The sequence below is a fragment of the Ascidiella aspersa genome, chromosome 4 (assembly GCF_963924565.1).
Source record: "Ascidiella aspersa chromosome 4, kaAscAspe10.2, whole genome shotgun sequence".
Lineage (NCBI taxonomy): Eukaryota > Metazoa > Chordata > Ascidiacea > Phlebobranchia > Ascidiidae > Ascidiella > Ascidiella aspersa.
The window spans coordinates 34,507,015-34,523,589 of NC_139450.1; the positions used below are offsets into that span (position 1 = coordinate 34,507,015).

Genomic DNA, 16,575 nt, shown 5'->3' on the forward strand with positions numbered 1-16,575 from the left:
TACTGACTGAGAGAAATTGTTTGACATGCCTTACCACAGAGAAAAGATCATTCCATAGAGCCAAGTAGAGGTATAATTTTAATAATATGATAGTTTGACAATTTTTAAATGGTTGCACCTAAGTTTTAAGTTAATTTTTTAAATATTTTTGTACATATGGTTCAATTATAGGCCTACCATATGCCATCTTCACGGAAGATTTGTCCTTGGTTTTCTCTTGAACATGTTTATAAATTACCTCAAAGAGGTTATAAGTTCTTAAAAGCTAAACTTACATTGCATTGTATTTTTTAGCGATGAAAATATGGTAGGTGTATATAACTATATATACAACCAACCTTGACCAATGCTTTAAGAAAGTGTTACTGGATTCATTTTAGACGTTTTTCATTTTTTAAATCATTAGTCACAAAACTTCTTTATGGGTGTAAAAAATAAATTGCCAATTAATCCTTTGTTATTGCAAGAAACTAATACACTACCACAATGCTACTTTGCTATTTTTTTATATCATTCCATAGCTTTAACTGTTTTGAAAAAGTTTAAAAACACTGCACATTGTTTAGATATGGCGTTAGTTGTTTTGGTGGTGCTAGTAAAAATATTTTATATGCAAAGAATAAAGCATTTAAGAACCTTTGCTATATGTATAGTTCAGACTGGAAGTTTATATTTTGCAGGGCGTATATATGACCTAGCATTTCCATATTTTTTATCCCAAATCCCAAGTTGTTAGCTGCATTCAGTCGTGAACAGTGGGTGCTTACACTTATGGTAGTAATTTATTTAGAGCTGTGCAAATTCTTGCAGTAATTTCATTTTAGTCAGGCAATGCTCAAATGTTTTCCTCGCACAACAAGTTTTTACCCTTTGGTACAGTAAGCCCATCAACGTTTTTGGCGCCGTCTACAATCCTACCACATTTTTGTCTAGGGTTTATATTGCTAACATTATTTGGGTTAGGGTGCGATTTAGCTTTTGGGTAAAATTTTTACCTTATTTATTTCTTCTTGCAATTTCAATTGTGACAACTCGTTTTGTTACTGTAAAAAAGTGGTAGGATTCTTATAGACCAGCGCCACATTTCTGTGTTATTGTCTGGTTTGTGTAATGTATTTTCATTTATCAAGGGCTAAGATCTCAAATTTCTGCACACATGAAACATGCCATTGTATTTAAATACTATATTTCATTCAAGAGATTTTGACCACTTTACAATAAACTTTATTTTTTGTTTCGTAACAGCAAAATCAAAACGTTCCAAGTATTTTAAGTGAAATGCAGATGATAAAAACAAAGTTTAAATTTTAGCTGGAAATCTGCCTTCCTCTCTCCATCCATCGAAGCGTTCCTTCCATTCGTTGGGGCAGAGAGACTCGTAGCAGAGCTTGAACCACTGACAGGGGTAAACATCTTTCCCCTTTTCGCTCATAACCTTCTCACATCGATGAAAATCCAAGTAATCTTGGAAGCAATGACGCGACTGGTTGGTTTGAGGGAATCGCGGATCGAACGGAGTTGTTCGGAAATACTTGATCCTTTCTTCGATGGTCGCCATTTTTAAACCTCTCCAAGTTCAAAACTGAAAGGTAAGCTTTCCAACTTCTTGGAGAAAAATAAGTTTTTTGTGACTTCCCAAAATAAATAAAAACCAAGGTGAAAACGATTTGTGTCGCGTCGGTAGTGTCGCGTGTCGCGTAAATTGCGCTAGTTGTCGCTTAATATTATTGTTAATTGTTAAAACAAATAAATTAATTAGTCAATATTTTAATGGATTTTTAGTATTATTTTTACAAAATGACAATTTCGGTCTTGTTACGTTTAACGATTAATGTAGCCTACTTAACATGTTGGAAAGTGAATTAAAAAAATCTAGCCGAGGAAACCTAAGTGTACAACAAGAAAGGATGGTGTTTTTTGCCTATTTTAACCACGGTACTCTAATGCATCTTTTTTCTCGGATCGCGCGAAACACGTTTTGCTTTGCAATATTTGTTTTAAGATTGTTTCGGCATAGCAGGCCATTGACAAATTTTATGGCGTCATGTCATTACCATGCCCTCTAAACGAATTACAGGATCCACCCACTTATCCCTATTCTTTCTGTAGAGTCACGATTATTAAAGTTCAGAAACGTTGATAGCGTTATGACATTTATTTAGAAAGTCAAACACTTTTGCGTTAGTTCGCAACATTTATGACAAATATAGCTGAGCAAAGGCAGGCCTATGTGTGTAAATAGGCGGGAAAGTGATACTCATTTTAAGTGTTGTAATGACTTAAGTCTCACTGTTCTCAAATGAATTGACTTGACTTAAAAGTCTTTTAAAGAAATGACTTGACTTGGTCCTACGTTGTTGAGTCAAACGATATGGTTTAAAATTGAGCTACTTATCGCAAGTTTTGCACATAAAACGATTATCGATTGCTTTATGTTGTTTTTTTTGTTATTTTTGAGTTGAATTATTGCTTATAATCGGACGAGTTTACCGATTTTAATGGTTTATCGTTTTATTATTATATTAAGTGGTTTGACTTGTAGATGACTCGCTTGCTGTAATAAAGACTTAACTGGCACTTGACTTGCTATTTAAAAAAAAAAGACTTGACGTTATTTCACGAATGACTTGACTGGGACTTAGGTCATTCCAAAATAACTTGTTTACAACACTGCTCATTTCTGCCCAAAATGTATAAAGGCTGGATCTTTGCTGTCTAGTGTCTAAGCCCAGTAAAAAATGTGGCTCTTGGTCACTGTTTATGTGTTTATAGTATTTTGGCTAGACCAGTGTTTCTCAACCTTTTTTTCGCGGGGACCCAAACTTTAAGTAGGAAACACACAAAATACAACTACCGTAAGTATAATCGTTTTAAATTTAGAGATAGCTTGCCATCAACTGCGGTTGGCGATTGAACTAAATCAAACTTGGACCCAATTTTGGGTCGCGACCCATAGTTGGAGAAATACTAGGCTGGACAATACTTTCACTCAATTTTTGAAAACATTTAGCAAAGTTTATTTAGGAACACTAAACACGGATCTGTTGATTATCTTCAGTAGAAAGAGAGTGGCCCAAATAATAGATAAAAGATTCATTCTTTTATTAGCAAACGTTTCGGCAATTTATTTTGCCATCATCAGTGCAGTAAGTGAGGCTAAGATAAAAACGAGTCACTATATAGACGCTCGGGCGTTTTAGAACGTTATATAAACAGAAAAAGGAAGTCGCGAAGTAACGGTGATAAGAACTGCAACGAAAAATTACATCCGTAAGGCGAAAGTGGGGCAAAGATAAGACAATGAGGTCAATGGGAAGCAACAGATACACGTAAGAGGGAATTAGTAATAAATTAAAAATAAAATATGAACACGACGATGGAATTGCGCGAATATACCATTTAAGTATTAAACAAATACAGGGGGACTGAGACCGTGTCAACATTGAGAGCGGGCTTGTGCTGCTGTATAAGCAGCGACTCCAACAGAAGGAAGCGGTATCTTAGTCTAACTTACTGCACTGATGATGGCAAAAGAAATTGCCGAAACGTTTGCTAATAAAATAATGAATCTTTTATCTATTATTTGGGGCACTCTCTTTCTACTGAAAAGTTTATTTACATTAGCGCAAAATTAAACATTACAGATCGATTGCTTAAAACAGCAGGACAATGTTGGACCAATTAGCCAGTTAGACGACCTTTGTTCCACATGGAGGTCTAGTGTTGTAAGCATGGTTGCAGATCCCAAGATCAGGATCGAACACAGTTCCTGGAATAATGAGAAAAATTTGAATCAAAACAAGTCAGTGTGACGTAACAACTTACGTTCTCGCACGATTGCACAAGCACACTTTCGTTTAATTAAAGAAACTTTTAACGCTTCTGAATAGTTTTTAAATGCAAAATTGACAAGTCAACATCTTTGTTAAAACAAGGGTAAATTTTACCAACAGAAAGCGCAAACTTATAGGGGTATGAAAAGCGATAACGTCAAAGTTACGTCATATTTTAACGCAACCATCTTACTTGTAAACATGACGTCAAAAGTTCGTAGCAACGTGACGTCATAAAAAGTAATCTTAGTTACCGGAACACTACGTTTCGTGTATTTTGCTAAAGTTTTAGGTTTAAGATGGAATTCGTTTTTTGTGGTTGGAAGCGAGTTTCCAGGGAGCATTAGGTCATCAAAGTCCACTGCTTACTTACATTTCGCAAATATCATGACTTCGCGCTAAGCGTAAAAAAGTTTTTAAATTGTTTAGTTTGTTTTAGTCTTTTTGTAGTTGCGATAAGACGCACATCGCCTTTAGCAATAATATTAAATGGGCTAAGAATACCAGAAACATACTCCAGATTCACGCTGAGACAAAAAATATTTTACGTATTAATACGGCCTTAATTTAACAGGGTTAACACAGTTTTAAAAACGAACATAGTAACATCGTTAATCTATGTTAGGTTGTTAACCTTTTTGGGCTTTACCGAATGTTGTAAATTAGAAAAGACATCTTGGAAGGGGGTGCACGTTACCCCTGGATCCACCCTTAACTCAGGGGTTCTTAAAGTGGGGTCCATGAACCCCTTGTGGTTTGCGAATTCATAAATCTGTTTTTTTACAAATAGACTTCATAAATCTTTTGATTGCGAAATCAACAGATTTATGAAGTCTATGTTTATTGTGACGTCAATTTATGACATCTTTTTTGAAATTTAACTCCCTGCCGTGGTCCACGCAAGACAAAAAAAAATTCAAGGATCCGCGGTAAAAAAGTTGAAGAACCACTGCTATAACTGCTAAGCACCTGTCTACTTTAAAGAACCCCACAATCATTTATTACCTGGCGCACAGGGTCTGTTCCATCTCCTTCCACTGGCGCACTCGTAATAACGTGTACAACTTTCTGGGTCCGGGTAGAATCCGTGGGCAAGGTCAGGGGGGCATTCTGGAGCCTCAACCACCGAGTCTATGGGGTCCATCGGGCAAGGTCCGGTCTCGCTCATGCAATAACATTTACCGACGCTGCTGTCCCAACACGAACCCTTCAGGGCGCACTGAAAGGAATAAAACAATGTGACGTAATCGTAGTGGTTCTCAACCGGGGTGCCATTTCTAATGCCCAAGTGTGACGAGAGATATTTGAGAATCTTTAAGAATCTGATTTTCGCTCAACTCTTACAACTTTTTATGTAAGATTAGAGTGGAATAAATCCAATTAAAAGTTCCTACAGTGTACAGAGTTGATGTGTGTCGTTCCAGTTTTGTTTATTGTGACATTCTAGTGAATTGTCTACAGAAAAATCGTATAGGGGTGCCGCAATCTATTTATTATTTCTAAGCGCAAGCAGTAAAAGGTTGAGAACCACTGGTTTAAGCCACAGGGCCAAATATGTGTCTATTAACCGAAATAAAAAAATAAAAACAGGCGGGCTAGATTACACGCAGATTCGTCATAAGTTAACTAAAGTACTGGAAAACGCAAAACATTTACCCACGCTAAACTGTTCAGGTTGCACTGAAACAAAACGAGCAAGTTTATGGGTAAAGTATGTCGCTTGTGTTTGGCCGATTCTGTCGGTTTGATACAATGAAAATCTGTCTTGGAGTCCCAGAATCGAGGCTAGAAAATGAAATCAATTCCCGAAAACGATTTAAGCCCGTTGACGGATTACCAAGTCCGGCTCCGACTTCACAATACAGTATTTCCCCCATTAACGTAAGTTAAACAGGGTGGATGTGCAGCAAACCCACCCATTGGGGGTGTCATATAACTTATCCACCCGCAACACATGGTTGGAAAATATTCCAACACATGCTGTTCTACTTTTACAATATATAGTTTGTGGCCTTAAATGTTTCGAATTAACGAATCGGCAGCCCTGGTTTGTTCATTCAGGTTAAGTTGTGACTATATTGGAATATCTATCTAGTTACTGCAGTGATTTTAGTTAACTGTAGGGCACAACAATGAGAGTTTTAAACGACATGGTCTTGAGTGATGTATTGCTTGTAGGTCTGATTAGCAGAATGTCACCCATGTTGTGTCGCAAGCAGCGCCCTTGATTTAATTTCTTTTGGTGGTAAAACAATTCACCAAGCATAAAAAGTTACATTAACATCTTCAAGTTTGATTTCTACTTACATCGTGCTCGTTAGCGTAACCTAGTGGTGGCGGTCCTGAGATGTTCGTAGTTGGGCAATAACCTGCCAAACAAAAAAAAATACAATAACCTGCCAAAACATCATTTCAGTTTGGATAAAAAAGGCGTAGGTCAATTTTTCGTAGCATATGTACCACGGAACATTTACAAATAAAATACCTAATTAACAATTTGCCAACATTTAAATTACTTTTCTTGGGTACACTGGGGATCTGTAAAGTAGCTTGAAAATATATACCAAAGCAAAATAGGTCCAATCCTTACACTTTACCTGATAATACAAGTGCGTTTTGAAAAGTGTTTATCAAGATAATGTCGATTTACTCGACCTTTTTGGCTTTGTAGTTATTTTCAAGCCACTATTTTTTGCGTTTACTGACATTTGTGAATCTATAATCACCTATGGTCACTTTATCTTCAAGGAATTCCAGGAAATCGTCCGAGGAAGACTTGTCAGTTAAGAAGATCGTTCCCCCGGTCTTATGAGCCAAGTCGTAATACAACCTTTCAGCTGGACCTGGGTGAGACATAAGGTTTATAACTGCTAGTACTAAGTACAATTATTATCGATTCTGGATGAAAAACAGCTGCAAATATAGTCTCAGGTATTTTGGACCTGGGTGAGACATAAGGTTAATGCCAGTGTAGGCACAACCTGTTAACAACTCTGGATGAAAAACAGCTGTAATAAATTAAATATCAGTAATATTTAGTCCACAACTACAAGGTAATCCGTTTCATTCTGAGAAATATTTCGCACAAAAAACAAACAGTCGGCTGAGATTTTTTAATTAATAATCGTAAATTACCCAATTATGGTGGAATGTATTTAATTAAAGCACCTAAAAATATAATCAATTAATTTGCGAAAATTACTAAAGTCAAGTCAAGTCATTTTAGAACTGTGTATTAAGTGGTCTTAAGTAAGTCATTATAACAATGTTACTCACTAAACCACCTAATCCACCCAAGCGTAACCACATGTGTCTCCACTTCTTTCAGATGGACTCAGTGAAGAATTAAGGTTGATACTTGGGTTACTAATCTACGGACATTCTATTCATCCAGCCTCTTTCACTCTCTTCATCTAAACCCACCCAAGCGTGACCCACATAAACCCACCCAAGCGTGACCCACCAGTTTCTCTTCTTCGCCTTCTTCTTTCACTTCTCTTCCTCCTGGAGAGCAAGCTGGTAAAGGTGTCATCCACCACCATAGAGGAGCAATACTCAGGGAGAAGAGAGAGGCAAGGATCCTCACAAGGTCCGCAACATCCGGTCAGGATCGGGACAAAAGTGCAACCTGTGGGAGGGACAAGGTTAAATTTCCAGGTTGGTCTATTTTCTTTAGGTTAGCCTATACTAGCAGTTCTCAACTCTTCCGTGCCGCCTACCATCAATTTTAGGGTTCCCCAAAATGAGGTCCATGGGGGTAAGTTGACTTAGGATCCATGGATGTATGATTGGAATTGTATTAAAATTTGAAATGTTGTTTTAAATCTTAAAGAGTTGATTGGAACAAATGCTTTGGTGCCAGTTAATCCAAGTCAAGTCGTTTTTAATTAAATAACAAGTCAAGTCCCAGTCAAGTCGAAATTAGAGCAAGTCAATTCCGAGTATAAAAATTAAACGTTAAACTATTAGAACTGGTGGAACCAATATGTAAGTAAAGTAATTTGTAGGTCTAGTCAAGTCATTTTGACCTAACTCAAGTCAGGTTATTTTCATTTAAGTCAAGTAAATTTCGCTTAAATGCATATTTATTTCATTCTTGAGTCACTACAACTCTGGCCAACTGCAGTCGTCTGAATATGTGGCCGCCACTGGTCTTCCTTTAACTCGTAAGGTTTGTTAATCCAATCACCTTTAGCGAGAAGTGCTTGTCTTGCCAAGGTGATTGATGACGCGTCTTTGGCTGTTGCGTCACTGAAGAAGAACGCCTTGCACGAAGCAGCGCCTTCGGGGATCGCTTCAGCAAAGTTCTGATGGCGTAATAATAACACAATTGTTAAGTTTCGCGATTTCTCTGCCAAGTTTTCTGGGATTAGGTTAAAGTTCAGTAATGAGCTCGATTCTCAATTAAACTTTTCCACAATTTCTGACTTAAATTTGTTCTGTATTCAAAGAAAACTTTTTAGTACCCACTTGTCTTTGTAGACCGCAATAAACCCAGTTAATGACTACTAAAACAAACTCATCAAATGCATTTAATTAAGGATAAAACGAGCAGGAAAATATTTGCGCAACTAGTTTATAGCAACATTGGTCTGGTCATAATTATCCATTAAAATCCAAGATCGAATTTATTTCGGTCGTGAAGTAAAAAAAAAATCCTGTCCAAACAATTTTACCGATAATAAAGTTAAACTACGTCGTTGACCGAAAACTTTACAAAAAACACAACCCTGTGTAGGATAACCTAATTCCTAAGTTTAAAGCAGGAAAAAATGTTTGAAAGTTTGGATCATAATGGTTTGAGGTTGAAGTTTGACGCAGTAAGAATATCAAAGCCCATACAGAAGTAGATAGCATTTAAACGTTTAAAATAACTCTTTAGAAAATGAACAAAGAGTTATTCGAAACGTTTAAATTCTATACCTACTCAGCTTTAATATTCTTACAATGTTTAAAAGTACTTTTTTTAACTACTTTTTTATTATGAAGTTAAAAAGTTCTACTTGAATACAGTGATTTAAACTTTATTAAAACTTACCGTTATTCCAGTGAAAGCCAGTTCAGGGCAATCTCCTCCACCATTCGCAACTAAACCGTCGATTGCTTCTATCAGGTCGTTAAGGTTTGTTGTAGGACCAAACGTTGTGCCTTCATCTGTGAGAATATCACGCGTGTGATTACTCACGAAACTATCACATGATACGCTCACGAAATCATTTTACGCCAACACGAGATATATCCGATTAAAAATCGTTGTCTATTTGTTTTATTTCATAATTATTAGGAGGTTTGTTATAATTATCATATGATTTACTCACGAAATAATCATATGACTCGCTCACGAAAATTCAGTTTGATATTTTACTTTAACGTTGGTTATACTCGACTTTTAACTCTTGTTATGTTTGTTTAATCATGAACGATGAGTGGTGATTAATCGCGTGATACACTCACAAAATGACCATGCGACAGTCTCATGAAAAAAAATACGTTTTAATCTGTTTATATTCGACTTTAAACTGTGGTATGATTGTATTTCGGCACACTTATGAAAGAGGTTTGAGAATTTATCTCTTAACTGAGCGATTACTTTGGAACAAAATTCACGTTTTTTTAGTAATTTTAATAAAACTTTCAAAGTCAAAACATTCGATAAATCGACATTTCGCAATTTACAGACGTTTCAGCAATAGCTCATGCCATCTTTCAGTGTAAAACTCAAGTGAGCGATTACTGTTATTTAATCTTGTGACATACACACGAATTGATCATATGGGCGACTCACCTGGATCATTAAACGACGTGAGCACCCACCCTCCCGTGAGTGGTACTTCACAAGTGTCATATGATTGATTCACGCAGTTTTTCATCCATTCTTTCACGGCCACCATCTCGTTATGCATGGACCCAGTATCATCAACCACGAAACCAATGTAATTTCCAACTGGAAATCAAAAAATTGTACTATTTGGTTTTAATTTACGAATTGTGGTACGGGGAAAAACGAAAAAATAATTTTGTTAATATTTTTAAATTGGTTAAAGATTCAGTTAATTATTTCAAAGCGTTTTTTTCAAATTTAACTAAAAAAAACATTTTTTTCGACTAGAATGGCCTTTGTCGACATTTTGCACACGAGTTTAGAACTCTGCGTTTTTAAAAATGAATCTTGTTTATGACGTCGCGTTATGACGTAACCTTGTGACGTCATCCTTGGAAATTTTGTGGTATCCTCCCAAACAACATAATAAAAGTTTGGGAACTACTGCGGTTATTGTTTCTTTTTTATTTTAAAATTTATTTTGAACGTCTACAATCTTTATATTGTAAATTAACGAACTTTTATTTCTACTTTTAACATTGTCAAAACATTTGATGATGTTTACCACAAATGTTCGCCGTTTACCACAATTAAAATTAAGTAGGAACACTAAACACGGATCTGTTGATTATCTCAGTAGAAAGAGAGTGGCCCAAATAATAGATAAAAAAATTCTTATCTCCGTTACTTTGCGACTTCCTTTTCTGTTTATATAACGTTCTAAAACGCCCGAGCGTCTATATAGTGACTTGTTTTTATCTTAGTCTCACTTACTGCACTGATGATGGCAAAAGAAATTGCCGAAACGTTTGCTAATAAAAGAATGAATCTTTTATCTATTATTTGGGCCACTCTCTTTCAACTAAAATTAAGTTTTATTATAACCGTAAAAAAACTTGCTCCTAGCATTTTAACAATTCGCATCATTTCTTTATACTTTTGAAAGGCAATTTCCAGTGGAATTTGTACTGTTACTCAAATAAATAGTTTTAATTATAGGCTATAATGTCGAGCTAATCCCACACTTTACCATAATGTTCCTACCCCTTAAGTAAAAGTGTTTATTCTACTTTGCATAGATTCTCACCTTCTACATTACATCCAGGAACATTTTCCTGAAGATTGCAACCTCCAATAGTTGGGTCAAAAGCTTTTCCGTCTGGACAGGGATACTCGTATTCCATACCTGCAGGTTTAAAGGTAAGATTTTAATTTAATATTTTATTTATTTATTATTAGTTTGCAAGTTTAAATTATTTGGGTGAATTTTTACAACTGTTTTAAACTGACAACTGTTTGTTTTACTGATAGTACTAATATGTTTTTTACAACGTATAGCTTAGGTTAAGTCTTGACCTTTATTTAGCTTTTGTCAGTTTATTGATCAACACTTTGTTTTTCATTTGATTTTTGTGATGCTATCCTATACGCGATACTGCAATTTATTTACTACATGGTTAGTAAAGGAGTTATTCAACTAAACTGATAATGTACGCAGTAGCCGGAAAGATTGTTAATGCGGATATCATACAGTACCGGTATATGCCTCTAATAAATTGTTTATACATTTTAAAGTTTCCAACCAAATGACACTTGAATAAGTTATTGCACCCCGAGTTTGTACAAAAATACGCTCTAATTTTATGCTAAACTTAAACATATTCAAGGTGTTTCACTTCACTAACTGTAAATCCCTTTAACCTGCAAAACAATCCAACAAACCGAAAATGTTTCTCACCAGAAGAGCACCTGTAGTAATGTTTACAGTCGCCGTCTTTCCCGTAGAAGCCACCCGAAGAATCCAAACACGCGTCTGCGTTACAAAACATTACGTTTCGTTACGTCACGTTTCGTTACGTCATATAATATTACGCCACCTTACGTTAAGAGAGCGAATGCCAGAACGCACTCACAAACATTTTTACACACACTCATAAAGAAACTAGCAGGCACACTTTTGCTTATATGTAATAAAAAATTCACAAGGCGTTTAAAGGTTAAGAAAAGAACTTATATGAATAGTTTAAAATAAAAATTTTTTAAAGTGTTAAAAAGTTATATGAATAGATAGATTCCATCTTTTCAAAAACCTAAAAAAATAAACATTAGAGACAGCGTAACTCAAATATGATTAAACTTTTAGTTTTATACTTAAGAGTTAATTAGATTTCTCAACGAAGTTTATCAAAGCTTTTTTTCGCTCACCAGCCAGAAGTGCCGAGCCTAATATCGCCGCGAGAAAAATCTTGATCATCGCTTCTTTGTACTTCGCTGCTGTTTCTTGTAGAACTTTGAGTTTTTGCGGTCTATGCTGAAGGTATGCTCAGGCGCCCCTTATATACTTTATCATGTTTGTGGTATCCATTCAACAGCGGAATATTTGGTCGTAAAGTCACTAAAAATAATCGTTATCAACTTGTTTTCGCCACACAAGATAAAAACTTTAAAGACGAAAAAAAGCAGATGTTGTTTTCCAGAAATGGAGAAATTTAAATTTGAGATAAAATGCTGACTAAGGTTTAAGGAATCGCGACAAATTTTATGGACCTAATTGCCCCAATTGCGAATTTATTTACGACAAAACGATTGTATTTATAGCAAAATAAATATTTGTCAGACTAGCCGAGCCTACCCAAAGGTCCAGACTTGTCAATAAACTGATTTTATGGTTTGAGTTTGATAAGCAAACACGTGATCTGGAGTCGATACGTCATTGGCCACAAGTAAATCACGTGACAGGCGATTTGTTTTCCAAAGTTTTCCCAGCAAGTTATGAAATGTATTAAAGCATCGTCATACTAAGGCAATATTAGTTTTGTGTGTTTCGGAAAAATGAAACACACTTTCCTTTCTGGAGAAAACATCAACATTTTTTCCGCGATAACACATTTTAAAAGCATTTAAACCCTTTACTTTTTCCATTTGTAAAGTCACGAATAAGATCATTAACTTTAAAGTCACGAATAAGATCATTAACTTTAATTTGGCTGTAGTTTATTTAAATAACATTTTACAAACATAAACATCACCCTCTTTCTGTTTTACATTATATGTCAGTATCCTTATGAAGACGTTCTGTATAGCACGTCGAAACGTCGAAACGTCGAAACGTCGAAACGTCGAAACGTCGATTTATTATATAATATTGCTGGAAGAGCAACACTCGGTTAAATCACCCTCTTTATCAATGGTTATAATTTGTGAATATTTTACTGATATAGTTTGTTGGTTGTTATATTATGAAATAATCAGCAGAGCCACTATTATTTTTATTTGCATTTTAAATGATTCGTATTCTAACTTCTCCTGGGTATGACGTAAATGTCTGTTAAAAGCAGCATTATTTTGCAGTATTTTCAGACATTGCTGATTCTTATATTTCTACGACAACATATTTTTAAACCTCTTCAATAAATGTGCAAGTGGAGGTCACGTGCTTGCTTTCGGCCAATAAGGTACCGACTCCAGGTCACGTGCTGGCTTATGAAAACTCAAAACCACAAAATCTGTTTATTGACAAGTCTGGACCAATGGGAAGGTCTAAGAACCCTCGCAGATATTTAGTTTCACTATAAATAGGATCGTTTTGTCGTAAAACTTCACAATTGGGGCAACTCGAAAAAAACGCTGCCTGTTTTTAATTTAGGAATGCTTTACTTCTTAATTGTCCCCCGTCAAATCCCTATGATTTACGACATGAAGGTTCTTCGCTGATCGCAAAACAAACTTTAATTTAAACCGCAATATCTTTGAGCTAAGTTTAAATCCGCCCCTAAATCACAAATTAGAAACAACATCCATTAATCATTTTGCTGCCGTCAGCAAAATTCTTGGAACGCTATATTAGTTTAGGCTATTTTTAGGTTGAGAGAAACTAAACGTTGGTCATTTATTATTTCCGAAACATAAATGTAAAACTATAAATTAAATAGTTGGTTTTTGTGATAGAATGATCCACGATGAACTAGGATAAGTTAATACTTTAAGGTACTTTATTAATGCTCTAAAATAGGCGTTAAAAATAGCAAATAAATATGTCTTAAACATAAAATTCAGATATATGTAACATTTTGCCAACGTTTCAAATAATTATTTCTTTAAAGCATAAGCAGTTTGCGGTGAGATTCGAATCTACGACCTTGCAAAAGCGCAACTATCGCTCTACCGACTGAATCACTTATTGAGGTTCCGTTGGCCATTGCGGCTTCGGAAGATGGTGATGGAATTGCTTTAGCTAATGGGATGGACAGGGGATTGAATACTGATTGGTATACGCTGCCGTTTTTAAATCGTTCATTACACTCTCCTTTAAATTGCTATGAGGCCTATTTCTTTCGACTTAATTGCCCATTAATCCACACCTGAAACTGCATTTATGTTTATTTAAGGGTGTTTTATGATTGACTTGAAACAGGTGACGTCAAAAATCATAATCGGTTGGATAACTGTTGGGATTTACGATTCCGGGCCGGATAAAAAAATTGGCAAACTTTGTGTTAGCCTAATTGTTGTTATATGAAGGAAATATGAACAACTATAAATAAACGTAAAAAACTGTAGTGGACCTTAATAAATTGTCGTACAGTTTAAAAAGGTCTTTAAAATTTAGTTTTGCATAACAGTTAACAACGTTAACTGTGCCTTATCTTGATTAAGAACATGATTAATTGACCAGCGGGTCTGTTCCATGGGCCATAGTTTGATGACCCTTTGAACATTGCTTTTGCAATGCATCGTTTGTTTGCAAGAATGTGTATTTAGCAAAAAACAGGCGACATTCTCTCTCTTAAGATAAAAAAAAACATACAAGGATACCTAACTGACGCCTGACCTTTGTGTGTTCAGTCGGACCTTTACCGACTCCTGCCGCTATTGAGGTGCTTGTCTGTTTGTATTCTGTGCGCCTGTGTGTACAGGAGAAGTGGTCGAATGGTAAACTCTTGAACATTTCCTCTTAACGTCAATCAACCGATAAGAAACTGCGTCACGTGACTCACGTGTTTGCAACGTCATCAAAAGTGTTACCAGACAAATATTATTCGCTGGACTAGAGTCTATATAATGTTAAACTTATAAAATAATGTCAATCCTAACAATCTTGGTTGATGGTCGTATTTGTCTTATTTAAAAACTGAAAACAAGTGACACCACTGACAAATTGTATTTAACTGTTTCCGAGATTTAGCACAACACTTAATTCTTACTTTGACCTGATGAAGCACGGTTATGCGAAAGCTTGTCAACATTAAAATACAACTTGTCAACATTTCCACTTGTTTTCATTCCCAAGTGAATAGCATTACAAATACAGTTCGGATGAAGTTCTTGAATGATTGTTTTTTAACTGTTTGTGTTAAACCTTTAAAATAATTAGTTTGGAATACAAAACGCAAACGGAATATCAAATCGCATACAAACTATATAGATGAAAATACTGAAATATTTGTTATAAATCTTTAGCCCAATGCGAGTATAAAACAGTAACTTTTTCTTGGTGAATCCCTTTTTTTCGAAATAAAAAAAAAAGGATTTTTTTTGTGACTCCTGTTCTGTCACTTGGCCTTTTTTCTTTACTTAATGGTTCCATTATTAATTCCCCTTCGTAATTGCGGCCGTCGTTAAAACATTAAACCAACAATATTTTAAACTGCAGTTACGACTCGAATAATGAGAAATGACCTCTCACGTTCTTTCGCAATTGTCAGTTATTGTTTAAACATGGCCAATACTTGGTAACACTGGGATGTTGGAGAGTTTTTGAGTTACTTTCTTGTTGGGCTTCACCTGAGAAAACATACCTTGCTGTGCGATATAGTTAAACATTGCAAAAGTATGAGAAAAAACCTTAACGAATTCCGATTCTTTATCATTTATTTCGGATTTTCTGTAAATTGCGTTACGGTCACTTGACCTTGACCTTTGTCTAGTGAAGGTGTCACCAATTTTTTTAAACGGGCCAGAAAACTGAAACGATTATTAGTGATCGCGATACGGATATAAAAAATTGTTGAACTTTAATAACTTGATTATATCGTTAAACGAAGAAAAATAAATGATTATTTCACAATCTGTAGTAAGCATTATTAAATTGTAGTTCAGTTAAAATTTTGTCGAATTTAGTTTTTAAATACCTCCAAAAATCAAGTTTAACATCGAAAAAAATACACCGGGCGTACAAAAAAAACTGCGTACGGTTCTGCTCTGCGGGCCAAGTTTTGTGGGGGTGATTCTTAGTTATAATTGTACGATTTTATAAAAAATGTGACGCTGTTTTTTTTGTATTAGTTAGTATTCCGCAGTTTGAAAACCATTTGCTGAGCGGTTCAAATTGCAAATTCCCCATTATAGTTATTACTGTGGTAAGTGACTATAATACAAAAGATCTGAAATTAGAACCACTTAGGATGGTAATCACTCGCTAATTTATTGTGGTTCGCAACTTTATTATGATTCGCCTTCCGTGAAACGAAAGAACATCTGTAAATGCACGTACTTTAATACTTGATACTTTCGTTTAAGCGAACGAAAAAGTCCCTAGCCAGTCGTTAAAAGGATGTTGCTCCCCTTAATGTGTAACCATCTTAAACTTTTATCGTTTTTATGCAGAGATTTAAACTTCTGGTACAAAGTTCAACAATTCGATTTATCGAAGAAGTGGTAATAAGATTAAGTTTTCCGACTGTAGGCTACTGTAGACTGGGTTTACTGGCAATCGTTTCCTAATGGAGAGGTTACCATGATAGTTTATTAAAAAATAATTAATTTTATAAATCATAAAACAAAACTATGAGACTTAGATTTCAAAACCACCTAATTCAAGCCAATTTCTTGGTAATTGTTGTGGTCGATGGATTTGTTACGGATAAGTTTTTCACATCAAAATGTTGCAATATTTATAGGCTACCCATTTACAACAAATTG

At 35.3% G+C, this 16,575-nt stretch overlaps 2 protein-coding genes across 2 annotated transcripts; both read right to left on the minus strand.

Moving 5' to 3' along the window:
* Nucleotides 1-1,167: 1,167 nt before the first annotated feature.
* On the minus strand, nt 1,168-1,674 carry LOC146157662 (cytochrome c oxidase subunit 6B1-like). The gene has a single exon (XM_083387591.1). The coding sequence runs from the start codon at nt 1,556-1,558 to the stop codon at nt 1,301-1,303; it is 258 nt and encodes an 85-aa protein (XP_083243717.1). The 5' UTR covers nt 1,559-1,674; the 3' UTR covers nt 1,168-1,300.
* Nucleotides 1,675-3,689: 2,015 nt separating this feature from the next.
* Nucleotides 3,690-11,483, minus strand: LOC146157663 (uncharacterized). Its single transcript, XM_083388290.1, has 10 exons — nt 11,393-11,483; nt 10,742-10,840; nt 9,619-9,777; nt 8,872-8,987; nt 7,942-8,140; nt 7,282-7,461; nt 6,560-6,676; nt 6,141-6,202; nt 4,839-5,052; nt 3,690-3,769 (listed from the first exon to the last, which is right to left on the minus strand). Exons 1-10 carry the CDS (start codon nt 11,481-11,483, stop codon nt 3,690-3,692), a joined length of 1,317 nt encoding a protein of 438 aa, XP_083244416.1.
* Nucleotides 11,484-16,575: the final 5,092 nt, after the last annotated feature.

Bases quoted from the DNA above. Each gene is read 5' to 3' on its own strand.
- LOC146157662 (XM_083387591.1), bottom strand. From the start codon at position 1,558: ATGGCGACCATCGAAGAAAGGATCAAGTATTTCCGAACAACTCCGTTC.
- LOC146157663 (XM_083388290.1), bottom strand. From the start codon at position 11,483: ATGTTTTGTAACGCAGACGCGTGTTTGGATTCTTCGGGTGGCTTCTAC. The intron at 10,841-11,392 runs GTGAGAAACATT...TTAAACCTGCAG, and splicing joins TTACTACAGGTGCTCTTCTG to GTATGGAATACGAGTATCCC. The intron at 6,203-6,559 runs GTGATTATAGAT...TTTGTTTGGCAG, and splicing joins TGAAGATAAAGTGACCATAG to GTTATTGCCCAACTACGAAC.